This window comes from Alternaria burnsii (assembly GCF_013036055.1).
Source record: "Alternaria burnsii strain CBS107.38 chromosome Unknown 753, whole genome shotgun sequence".
NCBI classification, from domain to species: domain Eukaryota; kingdom Fungi; phylum Ascomycota; class Dothideomycetes; order Pleosporales; family Pleosporaceae; genus Alternaria; species Alternaria burnsii.
In genome coordinates this window covers 146,444-167,629 of record NW_024066118.1, presented here as the reverse complement: position 1 = coordinate 167,629, position 21,186 = coordinate 146,444, and the positions used below count along the sequence as shown (strand labels likewise).

The 21,186-nt window shown below is 50.6% G+C and overlaps 7 protein-coding genes across 7 annotated transcripts; 2 read left to right on the top strand and 5 right to left on the bottom strand.

Moving 5' to 3' along the window:
• Positions 1-1,481: 1,481 nt before the first annotated feature.
• On the top strand, positions 1,482-4,836 carry GT037_008160 (uncharacterized protein; the record flags this gene model as incomplete). Its single annotated transcript, XM_038933207.1, has 3 exons — positions 1,482-1,513; positions 1,574-2,029; positions 2,094-4,836. The coding sequence occupies 3 exons, from the start codon at positions 1,482-1,484 to the stop codon at positions 4,834-4,836; spliced, it is 3,231 nt and encodes a 1,076-aa protein (XP_038783872.1).
• A 180-nt stretch (positions 4,837-5,016) lies between these two features.
• GT037_008159 (uncharacterized protein) lies at positions 5,017-6,156 on the bottom strand (the record flags this gene model as incomplete). Its single annotated transcript, XM_038933206.1, has 1 exon — positions 5,017-6,156. One exon carries the CDS (start codon positions 6,154-6,156, stop codon positions 5,017-5,019), a length of 1,140 nt encoding a protein of 379 aa, XP_038783871.1.
• A 1,877-nt stretch (positions 6,157-8,033) lies between these two features.
• Positions 8,034-8,871, bottom strand: GT037_008158 (uncharacterized protein; the record flags this gene model as incomplete). Its single annotated transcript, XM_038933205.1, has 3 exons — positions 8,034-8,455; positions 8,508-8,535; positions 8,587-8,871. The coding sequence occupies 3 exons, from the start codon at positions 8,869-8,871 to the stop codon at positions 8,034-8,036; spliced, it is 735 nt and encodes a 244-aa protein (XP_038783870.1).
• A 1,179-nt stretch (positions 8,872-10,050) lies between these two features.
• GT037_008157 (uncharacterized protein) lies at positions 10,051-11,015 on the bottom strand (the record flags this gene model as incomplete). Its single annotated transcript, XM_038933204.1, has 3 exons — positions 10,051-10,253; positions 10,374-10,667; positions 10,796-11,015. The coding sequence occupies 3 exons, from the start codon at positions 11,013-11,015 to the stop codon at positions 10,051-10,053; spliced, it is 717 nt and encodes a 238-aa protein (XP_038783869.1).
• A 523-nt stretch (positions 11,016-11,538) lies between these two features.
• On the bottom strand, positions 11,539-15,374 carry GT037_008156 (cysteine proteinase; the record flags this gene model as incomplete). Its single annotated transcript, XM_038933203.1, has 8 exons — positions 11,539-11,868; positions 11,958-13,611; positions 13,661-14,077; positions 14,126-14,724; positions 14,769-14,895; positions 14,960-15,135; positions 15,192-15,299; positions 15,354-15,374. The coding sequence occupies 8 exons, from the start codon at positions 15,372-15,374 to the stop codon at positions 11,539-11,541; spliced, it is 3,432 nt and encodes a 1,143-aa protein (XP_038783868.1).
• Positions 15,375-16,203: 829 nt separating this feature from the next.
• Positions 16,204-17,220, bottom strand: GT037_008155 (splicing factor spf30; the record flags this gene model as incomplete). The annotated part of the gene is made up of 3 exons (XM_038933202.1): positions 16,204-16,319; positions 16,371-17,073; positions 17,125-17,220. 3 exons carry the CDS (start codon positions 17,218-17,220, stop codon positions 16,204-16,206), a joined length of 915 nt encoding a protein of 304 aa, XP_038783867.1.
• Positions 17,221-18,818: 1,598 nt separating this feature from the next.
• On the top strand, positions 18,819-20,822 carry GT037_008154 (ap-1-like protein; the record flags this gene model as incomplete). The annotated part of the gene is made up of 3 exons (XM_038933201.1): positions 18,819-19,313; positions 19,364-20,580; positions 20,654-20,822. The coding sequence occupies 3 exons, from the start codon at positions 18,819-18,821 to the stop codon at positions 20,820-20,822; spliced, it is 1,881 nt and encodes a 626-aa protein (XP_038783866.1).
• Positions 20,823-21,186: the final 364 nt, after the last annotated feature.

Below are 21,186 nucleotides of genomic sequence, written 5' to 3'. Positions count from 1 at the left end.
TTTATCGCTCGGGCGTCCTGCGAGGAGGCTGATAAGACGGACTGGGCCGGTCCCTTCCAAATGTGAATACAGGCCGTTGGTAGACTCGTACAAAGATAACACCGAAGTCATCTCAACTAAATGCGACTCGCGGCTCGCAGTATGATTTGTGTTCGTTGAGGATTTGCGAGAGCTTTCCGACGTCAGGATGGGGCCAGAACATCAAATTGTTGCTGCACGGGACGGGCAAATGAGACTTACAAGACTTCCCATATAAGGCGTGATCAGCCGCCGTTGTTTTCAAATTAGAGCAAAGAGTTCGTCAACAACGATTCCAGGAAGACTCATTAGCCGCTTGTGAACCGAATCAGGATGCAATAAGCGGTATCTTGCGAATGGCTATGAGGGATGGGGCAATGGAAGCTGCAAGAGCTGGCGGATTGCTAAGTGCATGGATTTGGTAAGCCACTGCAAGCCACCGGGGCTGAACACAGCTGGTGCCTACAAGGCTATACAGTCGTGTCGTCAGCCCTGTGTGTTCGACCGTTGATAAGACTCATCTGATCGTGTCTTGAGTCGAGTGGTGATCGCGTGTGTTCGAGATAAAAGGTTGTGTTCGAAACGTTTGGCCTTGCCCCAATTTCCAACACCCCTTACGCGTGCCTGTGCGGCTTCCCCGCGCGGCCCGGTGACGATCCCTTCCGCCAAAGCTGATCGCAAGACGGCCTGCGCCGATCCCGCGACACCCAGCCGATTGGTTTCCTGATGGGTCAGCTTGAAGCTCGCCCTCTGCAGAGAGTATTGCTTTCTACATCGATTGCAGCGAAAGGATCAGCCCACTGCACGCGTACACACAGGATTTGACCAACGAGCGGGACGCGCCCCACCCCTCCTCGCATCGGCCAGCTGGGGACCTTGCATCAGATGACTAGCTGCAACACCAGCTGGTTTTTTGTTCAGTCTTCGAGGATCATCCTTTGGCGCCCATGGCGTTCGTCCTTCTGCGTGGTTGGTCTGGTAAAGACGACCTCTGATTTACCCAGGCCATGCGAACTGCCGTCGCTCGACCCCCATCGTCTCAACACACAGCCCGCAAACTGCTGTTGAACGCTCTGCATCGACGTAGAAGCTACCTTCCCCGTCCGTCACTGCGAACATTGAGATTTGCTGATGCTGAAGATGATTCACAACATGTTACCTTTGGTACTACATTTGCGGAAAGAAGGAGCCTTTCCGTGACCGGCAACGAATCAGTTCAGCCTTGTGATGATGGAAGTAGTGGCGGCTATGGTGGCGGCGAAGACAGAGTATGGCTTGTCTGCCGCAAGCGATAATCCCTATCGCAGCTGTCATTATAAAAAGGTACCAGGCTATCCATGTGATTTAGCCGGTGCGCAAGCGTTCCTACATAATACCTCGTTTTTCGAAGCGCCGTCTACCATACGTCTCTTTGTAGCCCTACCGAGGCGGAGTAGCAAGAATCGCCTGTTTCACGCGATCACATGGCTAAACTTGACGAATCCCTTCCTGAGAGGTTTGAATCCTGGGATCGAGTCAAAATCTGAGTGTACATCCTCCCTAACCTGTCGCATAGGACCATACGCTCCGAGATTCTGGAGTATGATCACAAAGCCTATGATAAGATCAAACCTTACGTCTTTGATCCTTTGCCCCCAGCCAAGAAGAGAATTCGTTTGTTGCAGCTCAATGGCGACACACTTTACTGCCCGTCCATATACTGTGAACTCATCGAAGCCGATTACGACAACACCTTCCATATCCCTACCAGAGCCATCGATGAAAGTTTTGCAGCCTTTCAGCGCTACCGTAGTGAACTTCAGCAAATCAGAAACTCGGAAAAGAGGCTTAAAAGAGAATATGAATGGGTGAAAGAGAACAGAATGAAGTATGAAGCTTTATCATGGTGTTGGGGCAGAGACGACCCAAAGCATGCTGTAATCATAAACAAAGCTGGAACCTCTTACAAGATGAGGGTGAGGAAAGACTTGGCGCTAGCTTTAAAATATCTCCGTCATCCTGAAAAGACAAGGTCGGTCGCCATTGCATGAACTGCATATGTAATTTTCGCTAACACTGTACCTTTGCGTCTACAGAACACTTTGGATAGACGCCATATGTATTGATCAGGCTAATTCCGAAGAACGCAATCAGCAGGTGCAAATGATGTCAAGGATTTACACGAGATCATCGAACGTTTGCATATGGCTTGGGGAAGACAGCGATGATCATGCAGACGAGCTTGCGATCAAATTTATACGTGAGAAGATCACGCATCTGAAGGACTTCGATACAATTAGTTCCAACGAAATCTATAGTGAGAGGTGGCACGCATTGATGAAGCTGATGCAGAAGGAATGGTTTTCCCGTCGCTGGGTCGTTCAAGAGATTTCCCTCGCCAAGAACGCTCGAATCTACTGCGGCCCATACTCCATCCCCTGGAAAGAGTTCGCAGTTGCTGTAGAACTATTCGTGGAGGTCGAGACCGCTACGCATCGATTGTCAGAAGTGATGTGGAAGGACAAGAAGTTTCTGCATGTACCTGGTATGTTCGAATACGTTTCCGAACTTGGAGCCAGTCTTCTTGTAGGGGCAACAGGCAAGATCTTTCGTACCCACAAAACCCCAATGGATGATGATCACGGCGATGACGAAACCCCTGAAGATATGGTGGCGTGGATGAAGGAGGTACATACGATTGATCCACTTGACCGAAGAAGCCTTCTCAGCTTGGAGTACCTCGTCACGACCATGTTCATTTTCAGAGCGACCGAATGTCGAGACTCGATCTACTCCATGTTGGCTATAGCCAGAGATGCTGCACCGTTCGCAGATCCGGACCGGTCTTATGATGATGTATCACTTACAATGACACTCTTCGATTCTTTCCTCGCGGAAAAGCCATTCCGAGTCGACTACGCCCGACCATACTCAGATGTTTGCCGAGATTTTGTCGAGTTTTGCATCCAGCGCACGCATGCGCGTGAACCAGTGCAGGCACTGGATATTCTTTGTCGCCCCTGGGCATTGGAACCGCCACAAGGTAGATCTATACGTCTGTCACCAGAACGCTCGACCAGAAACCGAGGACAGGAGCGCCTGAAACCTGAACGCAAGGTACCATGGAAACGACTACTTTGCCAAGTGAAGTGGAAACCAAGGCAGCCGGAATGGTCACCAGAAAAGCCCGAGTGGACGTATGATAAGCCTACAAAGATCGAGAGCCATGATTGGGTCGAAGACGACCGTGAGATGGAAGAATACTGGGAAGAAAATAGGAAGAAGGAAATAGGAGATATGACAGAATCCTGGACATATACTTCCTGGACACACACTATTCTCACGTCCCGTAAAGTTACGTGGAAGAAGCCTGAGGAGTGGAACAAGGTCGAAGCGCTCGTTGCGGTGTCAGCCAAACGAGGACCGGCGAGGAAAATATCACCGGAAAACATCGACCGCGACATAGACTTGCCTTCGTGGGTTTGTCGCGCCAAAAAGGCGCCATTCGAGCTCTATCCACATCCCGGTATGCACATCAAGAAGACTGGAAGAGCCAATGCAAACCCCCTAGTTGGAGAACCAACAGATGGTCATCGAAACTACAGCGCTGCACAAACGAAAGGCTTGACGCTCAAATCTTCCGAGGGCTTCAAATTTCGGAAAAGGCCATGCGCAGGTCACTATAGCCTCTATGTTCGGGGGTTCGTCATCGATGCAGTGAAAACAGTAGTACAAGCCTCACAGGGAGGAAATATTCCTAGATCTTGGCTCGATTTGGGCGGTTGGGAATCACCATATGACAACGATCCACCGGGCGAGCTCTGGAGAACGCTTGTCGCTGATAGAGGCAATGACAATCGAAATCCGCCCAACTATTATGCCAGAGCTTGTCGAGAATCAGTGAGCAGAGGAGGCATTGCGAGTGGCAGGGTCGATACCACAGCTCTCATCAACAACGAACGCAATTCCATTATCGCAGAATTTTGCCGAAGGGTACATGCTGTCATATGGGGTCGATCCATGTTCAGAACTGAATCTGGAAAACTTGGGATCGCATGTAGTGACGTGAAGGTTGGTGACAAGATTTGCATTCTCTATGGATGTACAGTGCCAGTCATCTTGAGCATTCAACACAAAGAACCTGCACAGAGAAAGCAGGATGAATTCGAGGACCATTTTGAGGCATTCAAATCTTGCTACGAAAGGTTGGAGAGAATCATGGTGCGAAGATATCGGTATAACAAGAAGAAGTCGAAGAATCCAATGTGGGAGGCGCAGGTCAAATCAAGTACTGAAAGGCTCAACAATGAACTGGATTTGTTGACACGATACTCCGAAGAAGACCAGGAACGACAGAGGGACAGGGCCATTACCAGGGGAGTGATCAGGGCCGAGCTTAAAGGGAAAGAGAAGGTCATAGTCAGCGAGCGGGACAGAGAAGAGGATGAACAAAGCAAGAAAAAAAAGCTGGATACTAAGCAGGAGACCGATGTTTCCGTGGTGACTAGATTCCTTCATCTCTTCGTGGACATGGTCTGGATCATCATCTCCTGTGCCATCTATTTCGCATCAAGATATTTCGACCTCCCTAACTGGGCCGCTACCCTTGCGCCCGTCGTCATAACCACGCTAGCCAGTCTGTCCGAACACGTACCGCTTAATCTCGAAGTCAGCTTGAACCATGATGCGTCTGCGGAAGACGATCCAAACCTCGATGCTAACAGATACTATATCTTCAAGGGTGAAAGCTATGTCCATGGTTTCATGGACGGGGAAGCATTGCGTGCTAAATTCTACAAGGAAGGGAGTGCAGAAGATCGAATTTTCGAGCTTAGATGACGTTATGTTGTACCCCAAGTGTAACAAACGTCTATCTCCAATGATCAGTCCGAATGCGCTGTATACTGGAAGGCTTCATCCAACAAGATTCCTGCGAGGAGACACCAGTTTCTCAATGCCTTGTTGTCGAGGGGAGGAGCCATTTCTTGCCTATCAATATCATTTCTTGACGTTCTTGTATCAAGCGCTTTCCGTTGATGTGTATGTGTCTTGCTTGGAGACCGCAGCTCTCCGCGAATCTTCGAAGTCTTTGGAGATTTCCCGGTAAAGCTTTTTGGGATCCTTTTGAGCGTCTTCCTTAATCTGCACTTTCCACCTGTCCCAGACCTCCGTTCTTGGAAGCATGTTCGATGCTTCTACCCATTCGTGCACATCTTCAGCTTGACAAAACCGTCTTATGAGTTCTGCGTATATGTGCGTTCTTGTAAGGTTTTGAGGATCGTTGATACTCTCGATCATGGATAACTTCGACAGCACGCACCGGCTATTCGCCCACTGACCAACAAGAACATTAGCCTGCGCTACGATATTGAGAATGACAAAAGCGACCTGGTCTGCCGTGCTTCCATTGGGTATACTCGTGAGAAATGAGAGCAGAACCATGAGGCTGCCTATCCTGGTGAAAAGCTGCCAAACTGAGGCTGGAAGCCCTAGCGGACATTCTCGGTAAATAAGGCCACTGCTAGTCCAGCTCTTCACATCTTTGCGACTTCCTTCCAGAACAAATGCTGAGTTACTACGGCCCATGATGAATACAGCGTCAAGCGCGTTCGGATCGTTGACATGATCTAGGCCATTCGTTGATGGAACAACATTGACGTGCTCAATGAGGCGGATCATGACAGACCAACCAGTGAACGTGATGCAAGTCGCGAGCGAGACCCAGGTCGTCTGGTCACTTTTGCATATACCGAAAATCAAACCGGCGAAGAAGGCCCACGTGGCACACGTCCAAAGTGCCAGAAAGGTCTGGCTCTTCCTGTTGACACTCTTTGACTTGGAACTATCGCTCGGTATCTTGTATACGGTATATCGCCCATCTTCCAAAATTTTGTTTATCTTCAAAGCATTCGAGAGTTGGATGTTGCGCAGCGGGGCACTTTTGACTCCGTACGGTGAAAAGTATGTTTCGGCGCTCGTGTCGAGTAACATGTCGTAGGATCGAACATAATTCTGGAGACCGACAACTGGAGCAGCCACGAGGCATTGGAGAAGTGATCGCCGGCTCAGTCGGTAATTCCGCTCCTCGTCTTCACTGATCAGGACGATAAGCGAACTGACATCTAGTGTCCATGGTTGCAACTGTGGGGGTGCGGCCATTTATTGTTGTGCGTGAATTGCAGGCAGGTTTGGAGACGTAAGATTGGTATGGAATCAAGACGCAAGTATTTTACCCCGCACATATATATACATCGTTCCATGTTGGCCGGCGACCGGTGTGGACGCTGCGCCACCTTAGTTGAGCGCGCAATCTGCACAGCACTTTCTTAGGATGATTTTGATGATTTTAGCCTCATCTACGCTGTTTTGGCTCACCGGGCGTAGATGCCATTGTAGTTACAACCGCCGGTCTGAAAGATCTCCTTGGTCGCTGATATCTTGAGTTGGGCCTTAGGGGAAGCGCTCCCAGTATCTTAGGCCGACCAAGAGGCCTGGCAAGGTCAGAAAGGCAAATCAGCATTCCTCGTTGCTGCGTCATCTCAGCTCATGTCGCAGTTGCATGATTGTGCATGACTCTAGGCATCAGCTGCGAGGCAGGAATCTCGCCCAGATCGCTGGTTGGTGCTGGAAGCGAACGCCCCCTCTGACTGTGCATGACTGGCTTATATTGCTCAATACCCTTGCAGGCATGGTACACCATGGCTTTCGGCTTTCTTGAATTGCGAGCAGCCTTCCGATAGGCGTTTAGCAATCTTTCCTGAACACTATTCGCATATCTGGCAATTCGCATAGCATTGGGCTTAAGGTTCAAACTTGTTTTGCCGGTAGACCCAGCTTCGCTTGCTAACCTGCTGGAACGAGATAATAGTTATGCAGGCGTACCACGGAGATCGACCAGGTTCTTAAGGGATGAAGCCCAGGCGTTCTTAGTCGTCGGTCAGCCCGACTCGTATGCTGAGGCAAGCGATTAGGATTCGAACAACAACAAGTCTGAAATACCCTCGATGAATGGGCTGCGGTTGAGCAAATTCACCGTTATGAGGAATTCATTACTGTCTGTGCTCTTTTTCTTCATTTCACGTATGTCTATTCATCCAAACTTGAGTATTTGTAGAAGGAAGTCACGCGATAACAAGCTCCAGCATGCATAAATTCCAACATATCATTGCCCAGACAACTACTTTCAAGCAGTAAGTGTACAGTTGTCGCAATCGTAGAACGAGGTACTACCATATTGCAAGCCTAGGTCTTTGCATCAGTCCTTACGTTTTATGACCACTGTTGTTGTCGTAATCGTCACCGTCTCCTCACCACCCTCAGACCTGCCATTATCACTCTTCCCAGATACACCACGCTCAATTACTTCATTATCCTTTTCCTCCTCCGGGGTATCAGGCTGCACAACAGCTGTATTGGGATTCTCTACGATGAATGTCCCTAGCGAGCACGGTTCTGGGGTAGATGTTTCGGACATTGCTGTTAGGCCGACGGGTGAGTACAAGAAGATCTATTCGATATATATGGAAATCAGATGCTGGCTTAAGAAGGGGAGGAATTCAAATATGTGCGAGAACTGATAGATGGTATCAGGAGTGTTTGAGAGGGGCGTTGGAAGTGATGGTTAATCACAAACGATCGAGAAGCAACGTAGCGTGCGCGAACGAGCCTTGCCGTTAGCTACCTGCTGTTGCTGACAAACAAGGCCATCACACGCTCGTCATCCCTCATCCACAGATTCCTTCTCTGCTGTTCTATCTTGGCGCGTGCGTGAACATGCTCAAATGATACTTGTGATGCGCAAAGTATATTTTTCTGAAAAAAATAGGTAGATCATGGCATGGGTGAATAGATAGCAGAGCACTTGCATATTGAAAACAAAGAAAGTCAAAGAACTAACACAGTGATACGTTCGAGCAAATTTCGATCTTCGTCTTTTTTTCATTACTAGGTACAACATGCCGATCTCCAGCCGAGTAACAGATGTCTCAATTTATACATACCATCACGCTGTGCTTTCCCACGAGCTATATCTCTGCTCATCTGCAGACAGGAAGGGAGTCAACACTTCCTTGACCAGAGCAACCATTGTTATTCTTCATTGGAGGACCGTCTCTCCCCGCCTCCTTCTCAACGCCCAAGTAGTTCATGCAAACGTCTTTGTTATTGCTACCACAGGTACCAGTAATAACAGCCGTGTCGCCAAAGTTGTTGTTGATAGCAACAAGATCCGATGTCATACCGCTGGCGCGAACATTTTCAATCACGACTTGACGAGGACTGTTTGCACGGTTGTTGGAGCAGTTACCGCAGCTACGGTAGAGCTTTCCCGAATTTGTGACGGTATAGTTTCGAATGGTTACGCGGCCCTTGCCGTTGTGCTGGATGACTTTGTCGTTGGCGCCTGTGGCACCGCCGCCTTCGATGAGAACATCGCCTGGTCCAAGAGCTGTGACGGCATCTGCAGGATATTAGTTGTCATGCTTTCGTTGTGGATGAGAAGACTATCGCACCTTCGCAGACGTTCCTGAACCAAACGTTCTTCAAGGTACAACGCCCACGGCAATGGATGCCTGCACAAAGTTAGTAAACTTCTTCTGGAAGTGAGGTCGGAAGAATCTTGCCGTCGATCTGGTTGGGACCGATAATCAAGTTCGAGATGGTCACGCCATCGTCGAGAATGAAGACTGGCGGTCCGTTCGTCTCGTCATCGCAGGTGATGCCGCTGTCATACTCCGCCATGCCGAAATCTCTGCTTACAGAGATGCGAGCGTTGGAAGCACGCTGGACAGTACCGACTCTGGCAGGGACATTGAGGACTTGAGCAGAAGCTAGCGAAGCGGCGAGAGCGGCAAGCGTGAAGGAAGTGAACTGCATGGTGGAAGAAGGTTGGGCTGTCTAGAAAATGAAGAGATGGATGACAGTGGAGTATTTGAGCGATGGGGCTGTAATGATGGTATGAAGACTTGAGAGACTTGGACTGTAACGAATGTGAAGATGCTGGTGAAGGTGCTGGTGAAGATGCTGATGGAGCTGATGATATCTTCAAGTAGGACAGCATAGAAGTTATATACTTGAGCATTCTCCTTGAGAAATTACTACAACACTTGGTATCTTACGACCTCGAACACTGCGAATGCGAGAGCGGTCAATCCATCTACGGATGGCATGCAATACTTCTCTTGGCATCCAGTAGCAAGTGAAAGCCAATACAAAATGCTTTGATCACGCAAAGAACAAACAGCAATCTAGCGTACTACATCTTGAACACCGTAGCTCAGTTGGTCTTGATGGATCAAGGATACATCAAGATCTAGACAGATCTTGCACACACGGCAGGTTCCGCTTGACCTGGTGTTACCGTAGTAGCTGTCTTGGTGTACTGTAATCATCTTCTAGAACAGCTGACTCTGCTTGGCGCCTAGCTAGACTATTCCTGGGCTGCTTTCCCACTCAGATATTTGATGGTTGAAACCGGCGAAACTATATTCTCGGCATTTATGCTGTCATGTTAGGGCGGAATAGTGGCGTAACTAGTAGTTTGGCGTTTACCCTGCGTTGGTTCTCTGTCTGTGCGCTCAATGCGTTGGAACTCCCCGATGAAGTGTCCGTGCACGTTTCGTGCTACGGACTATAAGGTCGAATTCCCTTGAGATTTCCTGTGTTTACCAGGGTACTTTTGCTCTTATTGTACCTGCCCTCTCATCCGTGAGCAATGTTGATTCTGGAGGGAATTCAAGCACCCCTTTCAGGAGCCATCTTGTATGATCTCCCGCCCGCTTCGAGCCGCACCTCAATTGGCAACTAGGGCTTCGACCACGCGGCGGTCTCAGAGCAAGACGTTGATAGCAATGATGGAACCGAACGTGGTGGCTTAGCCTGAGAGCGTGGCGTGTCAAAAGTAGCTAGGGAAATCAACATAAACATCAGCTGCAGTGTCGAGGTCTTTCGTTAATGTTCAGTCAATCATAATATTCTGACAACTCTGTACCTGTGCATAGCTCTTCTTATCCATCACAGTCTCCAATTCCCCATTCATGCCAACGCCCCCCAGCCTTATTCATACGGCTTCATAAGCTCGTTGCCAGCCACAGCCTCCGCAAACCCCGGAATCGCTGTCGAATGGCACCAGGGCTTCTGCTCAATCTCCTTGCGAATCTGTTGCGAGAAGCAAGTCGACCAGCCCAGTCTGGGTAGTTGTCGTGTTACCGCCTCAATCACCTCACGGCTTATGAGATGGGGTTGCCAACCCATGTTATCTTTGAGTTTCAAGTTAGTTAAGGTGTATTTATCGTTCAGAAACAACAACAAACTCTTCAACGGGGAAAAAAGAAAAGAAAGAAAAAACTGTCAGAAGCAGCAATAGTACTTATACATACCAAACTCAGTTGCAACCTGTATCAGCTGTCCCATGGCACTAATCGTGCCAGTCTCACCAGGATCCTGGTGCCGAATAATAGCTTCAGCAACACTCTCCGCCTGTATCTTTGGCGCACCAAGCTCCTGCAACTTGGCCAGAGCGATGAAGCCGCCCTGGAAATCAAACGACATGTGCGTAGACGACATGTTCTGCGCTGTAGTGCCGATATCGTGGAAGAGGCATGTCAATGCCCACGTTTCGAAAAAGGTGCTCGACTTCCAGTCGGGCAAGTACTGCGTGACAATCTGGTGACCTGGTTTGCGGTGTGTTAGTTTCAGTTTGGATAGAGGGCGTGTCAGTGACAATTTTCTGTTGTTAGTACGGCGAAAAAGGTGTTGTTCTTTTTTCTGAAGCCGCATGAGATTGGGTAGAGTGGCTTACCGTAGGCGTAAACTCGGAGACTGTGGTTGTACGTCTCGGTAGGCAACTCGCGCTTTGCGTATTCACGCGCTTTTTCCGTCAACTCGTTGTCTGGCCAGATGCCTGTGATGTCGACCGCGGCCGCGTTGGTTTGGGGAGCAGCAGCTTTCTCGGCAGAAGGGACGTTGGAACGGTCTCTTGGGACGGCAGTCCAGCCGTAAGATCCGATTTCGTCCGACATAGTATAATATTTAGACAGAGCTTTGAAGTGCGGATGAACAGGAAAGATGAAAGTCGTCGTGGTTGTTGGATCTAGAGTTGAGTTGACGCAACCTTAAGTAGTCGCATGTATCATGATGCAGATACGCCTTCCAGCCTAAATAGGTTAGACTTGACATGTTGCCACAACCGCACTAGCAAACACAACGTCGACTCGTCGAGTAAGCACGTCACATCAGGAAAACTGTAGTTGACTATGCGCCTTATCGTCGTCTTGGTCGATTTCATCAACTCCGGGTCACAGTCTTTTTGGTCAGAATGACATCATCTACGTCATACCTAGCCACGACCAAAGTCGCAAGCAAGTCGATCTCTGAAAATAGAGTCTGTTATCATCGTTCTTTAGATGTATCCTCCATAACACAATACAACTGATCCACTTCAACTCCTATTCTCGGCGCACTAAAGGCTTCGGACAGCTTGATAATCACTACTTTCTACCTCCCAGTCACATTGTCAAGCCTATCCGTCCACCCGGCGCACCATCACCGCCTGAGCGGACTCCTGAATCCCATACTACCAAACTGACTCCCCCCTTTCTTCGGTGTCGTCAACGGATCATTCACTTCTCCACCGCCCTGCACACCCTGCACACCACCACCACCAAAATTCCCGCTGACCACCCTGCTCCCCCCTCCTCCAATACGCCCCCCACTTCCTGGCGCCTTGAATCCCACCATACTACCTCTACTATAAACATCATTCAACATCGTCTCCACAACCCCCGCATCCTCATACTCCTGCCACTTTCTCCAAAGCTTCAACGCCGTTACCGCGTCCTCGATCGAATCATGCGTCTCCTGCTGAATACTCTCCTGCGAAAAAAAAGAAGAAAAACAAGTCAGCCTCGTACGTTTTAACACAAACAAATTGCGGTTTGATAAAAAGCCATATAAAAACATACCTTCAGTACACACCACGCCAAAAACTTCAAATTCAACTTCCTCTTGAAATCCGGTTTGAACCACAGCTGACTCGTATCAACGACCTGCACCTTTGGCACATGGATATTAATGGTTCGAAAATCGTTGGCAAGGGAGTGTCCTACAAAGACACAGCCGAGATTCAACAACAGCCACAACTTCTTGTACGCGTGTTTGAGTGACACCGGGGCGTGCGGGGAAGTCTCTCTGCTGAGATCTCCAGGCGAGATGCCAGACCATTCAGTCAGATAGTCGACCACTGTTTCGGTGACGGCGATGTAGTCGTCGATGAAGGGCAGGCCTGCTTGTTCGCCCTCGCCACGGCAGACAGATACACGGGCAAGACCTTTTCGGTCCGGACGAATAGTTTGTCGAGTACCGTCAGCTTTCATCTCAATTTCCTCAGCCTGAAGGCGGATGAATTCGGCATCGATCGCAACAGGGTAACCCGGCCGCGGTTTCTCGGCTTCGGAATGTAAAAGCTTGAATTTCGTGTCCGGGGGTGGTGGGTTGGACGACCACCATCTGTATAGGATGGAAGTGTCTAGGTTCTCTTTCCAGGAGTCGTCAATCTTGTTGCGCGCGGATTTCAACTGGAAGGTCAACACAGAGGGCAGTTTCCAACTTGGTTCGAAACGAAGGGCTTCTTCTTTGGGGATGGGCCGGACTAGGAAGTCATTGAAAAGGTGCCATCTGTCTTCCAGATCTTCTTCTCGAGAAGAGGGTGCGGTGTTGATGGTCGCAATGAGATGGGGCTTCTGATGCTCGCCGCTATTGATGTCGGCAACTATCCCGACAAGCTCGTACACCATGATCTGGTGTACTCCACGTTGCAAGTGTAGCTTCAGATCTTGGCCCTCAAAGCAGTAGAACTGACCTTGATCAACTATGATTCCGATCTCTTGTGGAAGCCAATTGGGTATAGACCACAATAGTTTCGCTTCGTGACTTTGTATAGCAGCGTTGAGCATTAGTACTCCAGGAACTGACTGAATCGTCTTCCGCTGCACCATCTGTTGGTACCGGTTGCACTTTGTGCACCAGCCTCTAGTCTGGTCTTGCCGCTCGACACTTGCCTTCAGGATTTGTGAGAAGGTGGGACGTGGTATCCGTGTGTTCTTCATAACGTGCTTCGCCGGGTACACGAGCTCGTTCACAAAGTTCTTGCCTCCACGAATGGTCTCGTTGTTGCATTGTGCACATCTCATGCTTGCTTTCGCCTGGGTTTCCAGAACTTGGTCCATGGCTGATGGACCGGTATGACCTGGTAGCATCTGCCGAAACTCTTCCGAAACCTTCTCGAGTAAGAATCGATTGAGATTCTGGATCATACTGGTGAGCGCAACATTAGGCGCGAACTCTTCGAGAAGATTCAGTGAGACTGCATTTGAGAGGCCACTGAAAGTCTTCAGGAAATTAGATGCCTGGCAATTGAGACCAGCCGCCTTTTCAAGCATGTCGATGAGGAAGCCTAGCTCGCAAAGGAGGCATGACTCGAAGAGACACGGTGAAGCAGTGTGCTGTAGTGCAAGATTACGCAGCAACGGTGTGAAGCGGAAGAGCTGCAAAAGAGGGTTGGCGTAGGAGTTAGTGATGTGCGTCTCCAGTCCGGAGTACGGTGTCTGATTATAGTATCTGGTACCAAGTCAGTGCAAGTGTAATCAGTGTGTACCTGAACACATACGCAAAGTCGAAATCGTCAACACCAAACTTGCTGTACTTGATTTCTACGTTGCCATACATGGCAGGAACATCTTTGCGCGTGACGTCGTCGAGGTGCAGATCAGTCAGAGTCTCCATGGTCTCCGACGCCATGGCATCTGGTTCGGTGAAAGATTGCGAGGCTCGAGTCTTCTCGCTTAAGAACTTGGGCGCCGACAACGACTCGCTTACTCTATCCACCTGCCGTGTTGCTTCAGCCTGATTCCTGCGTTTTGTTCTGGGATTCTTGGCAAAGAAGCCGATCTCGGTGCGAGTCATGTTGTTGAGTATCGCGCTATCAATCTTGGGTGGAGGGGCGCCGACTTCAAAGACCAGATGACTAGGCCAGCTCGAGAGCAGCTGTTCCTTGTAATATGGCATTCCAACAGTGCTCAAAGGCCTAGGAAATATCAGCGATCTGCATAACGTCATGCCAGACAAAACCTACGTGTCTGGGCTCCAGTCCATTTGCGGCGGCGGTTGAGTATTGTGGTCGGCGGTCTCTGTAGGGTTACTGTATTCTGGAAAATGCACCTTGGTAGGAGAACCCCACAGGTGGATCTGAGAGTTGGAGTCTGCCAGCGCAATAGCCTCGCCAGATGGTGCCATCTCGAAGCCAGTAAGGTAAGACTCATAAAAGTTCAGCTGCCGGAGGTTGGCCGAGTCCGGATTCATGAGATCAATGACCTGCATCTGGCCGTTTTGAGATGCTATAAAAGCCGTGGTGGACATGCGGGGGTGCATGCGTACAAAGGCTGCACCCGTGTGAAACGGAATCGGAGGCAGCTGTTTGAGCGTCTTCAAGGAAAAGACATTGGTGAACGGGTCGAGCATGTACGCATACTGTTGTCGAGGAGACCAGCCACATGTTGCGAGGAAGTCGCCCTTAGCGTCCATATCGCTGATGCTACCAGTGTGTCCTTCAAAGACTTTGATGACGGAGAGCGAGTTCGAGTCCAAGATGTGAATGCCGCCGTTCTTAGTAGCGGCACAAAGGTACTGTCCAGCGCGCTTCATAATGGTATACTGTGCTTCGGCAGGGAGCTTCTACTGGTCAGCGGATGTCAGCTTCTCCAAGGAACACGACATACCGTATGTGTAATCAAGCCCTTTTCCACATCCACTTTGAACATTTGCTCTTGACATCCTGCGACGAGGATCTCGCGCGTACCTTTGGAAGTAAAGTTCATACATTTCATGTCCTTGAACTCGGCGCTCCTATATGCTGATAGTCAGCCGCTGCCCGTGTGCGCCATTGATTCCCCTTCTGTAGCCAACGTACGTCAGATGCCATTGTGTGAGCCCGCGGCGATGGGAATAGTGGACGCTGTTCCTAGAGATTGAGAGCACGCCCTTGTCGGTGAAGAGGAATTGTTTGACTGGGCCATCAGATGTTGCGTGTCCGCGGTATGAGGTATATCGTTCGAGATGAGGGCCGAAGAAGGACGTGACGCGCCCCTGTAGACTTGTAAGTCCCGCTGCACTCGGCACGGATAATGTGTGAACGTACTCACTTGGTTATTTCCCGTCCATAGCAGTTCTTGCGTCGTGTCAAATGCGAATGTAGATATGGGCACATTAGGAAGATGTGGTCCTGGGGGCGGCAGCTGAGCAATGGCTAGCTGTGCAATCGTTAGTCGCGGTATGCATAATTTTGAGCACAAACGGAGGCATACCTCATCCCAGTCCGCCTCCATACTTCAGTCGCGTAATGCAGTTCAGTAGCTCGACCGAGCAACTCCGACATGCCTTGTGCTTGTCTGTTGGCCGGCGCGTCGCGGTAGCTGAGGTCTTGCGGCGTGGGGTGAGGTCGGAGCTAAGAGACGCGAACGTGTGTCTTGGTGGGACCGCGGGGCATTCGGGAACAGAGCCGCACCCACCACGCTGGAAGACACGGCAGCATGCCGACAGGTTTGTAGTCTCGCAGCACACTTTACGGTCACAAAATTATGCAGTCACACATTGCTTTTTCACGTGTTTCATTCCTACAGAAGATTTTCCAGCACGAAATGTGTAATGGACTACCTAACACACCACGCCACCATGGTGCATAAAACAGGTGGCTAACATCCGCCCACATGCAAGGGAATGTGAAGAACAGCATGTCTTACCTGACACCATGTCCGGCCATAGCCATGAAAGATGCTTGGCGAGCAATGTCAGATGAAATGGGTATAGAGCGCCTGTAGAGCGGTCGTGCTTAGTGAGATGGCTCAATAGACGGAGATGTGCACCCAAGAGTCATACCGAAAATATGCAAATGCCGTAAACTTCGTTGAGACACGTGTAGGTTGTCGTGACAAGCCGTGGTATGAGAGAAAACCTGTATCAGATCAGCTCCGTGTTCTTCTGAAAAGTAGCTTTGATTCTTGGTCAGCCATGGATCACTCCACATAGCTGTATGACCGCGTATGCCTAGGTCTAGGGTTGGCCCAAGGGCAACGTAAGCAAGAGGTTCAAGTATCATGATGATTTAATTTCACAATCACATACCACAAAGTGTCCGTTGGCCGTCTTTCAGTATGCTCAAAAGCGCTTGCGGTCGGCAGAATACTCTTCGTCTTTCTCGGCATCACCCTTGTGGTCGTAACGCTGACGCTTGTGGGTCTCGGTCATGCCCTTGCCAGAGCCTGTGAAGCCGACTGTGGCATGTTAGTGGGAGGGTACAAACAAGGATGAAAACGGTTGCTCACCTCGGCTGCCAGCGTCGGTACTAGTGCGAAACATGGACTCCTTCTTGACAACGCCCTTCTTAGCACCCTTGCTCTGGAAATCGGCCCAATTCGACTGCCGCTTCTTCAAGATGCCCTTGTTAGCTATGCGACTAGGCTTCTTGTCCTCGTTTACCTCTAGAGTAGCGTTCTTGCCAGTGTGCGCATTCGGGTTCATGCTAGCAGGTCCTGAGATGACGTGGGCGCTCGAGATAACAGGCGCGGGCGGAGTTGCAACAGAAGCAGGCTCGGCATCTCGCTTGCGCTTGTTCGCAAGAGGACGTACGGCGGTGCGATCGACGGTCAGTGTATCATCGTATTCGAGGAAGCGAACAAGATACTTGGGTGCTGAGACGGAGCCGAGGATACTCTGGATCTTGGCCTTGTACCAAGACCTGTCAGTCCACTGGGCCTCGCAGATGTCGCCAATGCTAAATGAGACTGCCTTCTCGGGCTCCTGCTTCTCCATGGCCTTGCGCAGAACGGGGTGCTTTTCAGGGTCAAATTTGGGACCTGCGGGCTCGGCGGGCGACTGGGGGAGCTGAGCTTCGAGAGCGACGAGCTCAGGACGCAATCGCTCAAGTTTAGCATCGTGTTTGGCGATTTCGTTCAGCATGTCTGTGCGCATGACTGTCATTTCGTCGGAACTGCCAGTGCTGGCAATCAGCTTGTCCATCTCTGCGAGCTATGCAATATTAGCCAAGTCAATGCGACAGCCTGGTGGCGCGCAACTCACACTCTCAGCCCATCCTGCGCGGAGTCCCTCCTCTTCGGCGATTGCCTGCCTCTTGGCATTGATGGCATTCTTTGTCTGCTTGATTTGGTCCGCCATATTGTCGTGGAGTCTGGTGGGTGTGTTGTTGTTGTAGGGTTAAGTCGTTGTAACTCGCGCCTGCGATTGAGGAAGTCGCGACTGGCAGTGACGCTGGACTTGGCATCGACCCACATAGCCTAGACCCTTTTTTCTCCGCGCTTCAGCCCTACTAGTGATTGAGCGCGTTTCAATGCAGTAATGAACCGTCACCTCCCACTTCGCCACCTGGCTACATTTCCAAGCGTGTCATCTTGACACGCACGAATCATGCGGATGTCCGTCGCGTGTATGGTGGTCTCTCTACCTTAACATGGTTCTTGGCATCCTTGAGAAACAGATGTCTTGGCACCATTTCGTGCGACTTTATCAACGCTAGTGGACGGAGCATCCCTACAAAGAAGCCGTGTCTATTAGGAAAAGAGTTTCGAAGTGCGAAGAGACTTGGATATTCCCTGTGCCAGACTTCTGAGGCAGTTGACAATGACGCATCATGCGTAATGCTGAATCAGAACCTTGGAAGCATCTGTACGCCTCTCGCAGTGGACTTCCGTAGAGGGCAACGTTTCCAAATGAGCAAACATGGATCGACATCTCCCTTGATGTTTCTGTGCGTTGAACATGACTTGACCACAATCATAATATGATGGAGCACGTCTCCAAAGTGTGGCCGCCACTGGAAGAGTAGCCACGGAGGCTACGGCAGTTGTCCAAATCGAAACGAAACAGTACAAGCCACAACGTGTGCCTATGATATGGGTTAGCACATTAATGTGCCCAGATGCGAAGACAGTATTTGAGGTAGTTTTGAGAAGCCATATTGGCTGCCTTGCCAGGAACAGGAAGCGGTGATCTGCAAGTGCTGGTCTGTTCTGACTGTCTTCGATGGCGTTCTTCTCCTACCCCACCAAGCTTTGTGCTTATCAATCACCTCACAGGGAACCTCATGCTGAACCTGACGTGCAGCTGCGCCCTTCTCTAACGCCGTGCTTCTGCGAGAACAGTCACACCTTTTGATCCAACCTATCAGTGACGTCGCTCACCCGTTCATCTCCTGTCGGCCGCTTTATGACAGGCCCAGCATTGTCGCTCCGAAAAGTCGCCCGAACCGAGCTGCTAGGGTGCCGCATTAGACCCGGCGTCCAGGCTGTGAGGCTGCGAATTGATCTGTTACGCCATTCCTCCTTCACCATCTGACCACCTTTCACTCAAATTGTCTACGTTGCCTACCACCTGCTCGCATTCCCCTCCGCCGTCGTCAGAGTGAGTGCGCTACACTCTTGGACTGCTCTGGCCTGGTACAGGCCCCCCATCCCCAGACCCGCAAAACATTCGTCCGCCCGCTGGCCTGTGTCGGACCGCCCACTGTAGACTCTTCGCGTCTACGTCAAACGTCTTGCGTCACCAATACCAGCTTTGTATACCCCAGCGTGCCCGCGTCCTCCACATTTTGCGGCCCTAGGGTGGCGAAAACGGTTATCGCACGTGTTTGACCGATAGCGCCAGCCCCTCCGAACTTCCGCATCACTGCGCGGCTCAGACGAGCGACACCACCCATAAGCTCTGCTCGGGGCTACACACAACACCACAGTTCCCGCAACCCCGCAAGTGCAATTGCAATGGCAGGAACTACCAACGACTTCCAGAACGGTGCGCCCTTCTACCTCGATGCGACGCAGCAGGATCTCCTCCTTGCAGCTTTGGCCTCGAACAACCAGAACCCAAACGACCTCTTTTCCGCTGGCTTCGACAACGGCTCTAGCAACAAGCAGTCTATGAGCAATTCGCAGTTTCAGTATCCCCTCGATAGCCTCGATCCCGCATACTTCACCTCGCCGCAACAGCAGGCGCCCGCGAACAACTTCAACAACAACATCGACGAGAGCCCCTTTGTCGACTACCTCGATGGAGACAATAGCTTCGACTTCGACAACGCAGAGGGCGACATGATTGGGTCGCTGCCCGGAGACACGCCCGCCGATTCAAGCGAAAAGCGGAAGAGCCCGGGTGACGAGGGCGACGACGATGACGAGGGCGGCGGCAAGCGAAGAGAAGGTGAAGACAAGCAAGCGAAGAAGCCGGGGCGTAAGCCGCTGACTTCGGAGCCTACAACTGTAGGTGAAATAGAGGATGCTCACTTGGTATAAACTGACAACAGCTATAGAAGAGGAAAGCCCAGAACCGCGCGGCCCAACGAGCTTTCCGAGAACGTAAGGAAAAGCACCTCAAGGACTTGGAGACCAAGGTACAAGAGCTCGAAAAAGCTTCCGATGCCACAAACCACGAGAATGGGCTCTTGCGGGCTCAAGTGCAACGGTTGCAGATGGAACTCCGCGAATACCGCAAACGACTCTCGATGAATAGCACCGGAGTGACACGCACTCCACCACTCGCTGGAGGCTTTAGCTCGATGCTGAACAACAATAGCAGCAACAACAACTTCTCTTTCGAGTTCCCGCGTTTTGGCGGACTCCCTGGCGCCCAGCTCCTAGACAACGGTCCTTTGGCCAAGAAGAACGCATCAGTGTCGACAAATGCGTCAAGTCGGCACAACAGCACTGGACCTGCGCTTAGTCCAACCAGCAAGGCTAATGGACAGCTCACAAACTCTCCAGGCGCTATGACAGGCAATGGGCAGCGTTCTGGCAGTCTGAACGGCTTCTTCGGTTTCGACAGCAGCAAATCGAACAACAATGACACTCCTCGCAGCAACACCGAGAGCTCTACTAGTTCACAATCACGCGTCTTCCAGTTCAACAGCGGCTCATCCAGCCATTCAGATTCTCCATCCAACTCCTCTACATCACCCACCAATCAGGACTCGTCGTGTGGAACGACCCCAGAGCCAAGTCATACCTCGCCGAATCAGCAGGCGGACACAATCAAGGACGGATATGTGTGTCACGGAAACTCCGAAGGTGAGGTTCTCTTCTGCGAAAAGCTCAACATGGCCTGCGGCAACCCTCGTAATCCCATGCCCCGTGCGATGTCCACATCTGACGACAAACCTTCTCCTGCAGTCTTCTCACCTACCCTCTCCAACGCCAACAACAACAACAATAAATCTCCCACACCCGCATCGGCGGCGCTCAACGGCATCGATTACTTTGCGAACCAAAACGGCGGACAATTCGATCCGATGCTCTTTGGAGAATACCGCGATACGCAGAATGCAATCGTTGGGGACGGCAACGACTTTACGAATGGCTTCTTCAACGATGCTTTTCTCAACACTGGATACGGTTCTCCCTTCCACTTTGGCGATACACCGGCTGTGCAGAAGACAAATCCGCTCGAGGAGATTGAACGCATACAAGATGGGGAGGACGAGGTTGTCCCAGGCGAGGATGTCAATTCTCTGCTGAATTGCCATAAGATCTGGTACGTACATGGCACGAAGAAGGAAACGTTTGAGAGGAGATTTGGGTTGCTAACGTGTGTGTGTGTGTAATAGGGACAAATTGTCTAGTCGACCGGATTTCAAGGATGGCACCATTGACATTGACAACTTGTGCTCGGAGCTGCGTGCCAAGGCTCGTTGTTCTGAGAGCGGCGTCGTGGTGGATCACAAGGATGTTGAGGCAGCGCTTAAGCGTTTACCGAAAGATAAGCTCCTCGGATAAAATTTGCGCTCTTCCTTCTCGCGGGATATTCACCTTGCATCATCGGGATATATGGCGATTATAAGGCGTATTTATAACACCACACCTGTTTTAGGAAGGGAAGGGACTGAAGAGAGGTCAGGAAGGAGTTTGGGGGGATGGGTTCTTTTTTCATGTTTTTGTGTTTTTCAATCTTCTGTACGGCCCAGTCACTCGTTGAGCTATTGCTTCTAGGCTAGCTCGTAAATCATGACGATGATGGATATTGCAAAGCAAGGGGGAAGGCATATTGGCGTTTATGACGACTACGAAAGATGGCTATGTGGAATACACTGGTCTGGCAAATCGATTCTTGAGAGAGGGGGGGAAGGGGTTGTTGTTTGGT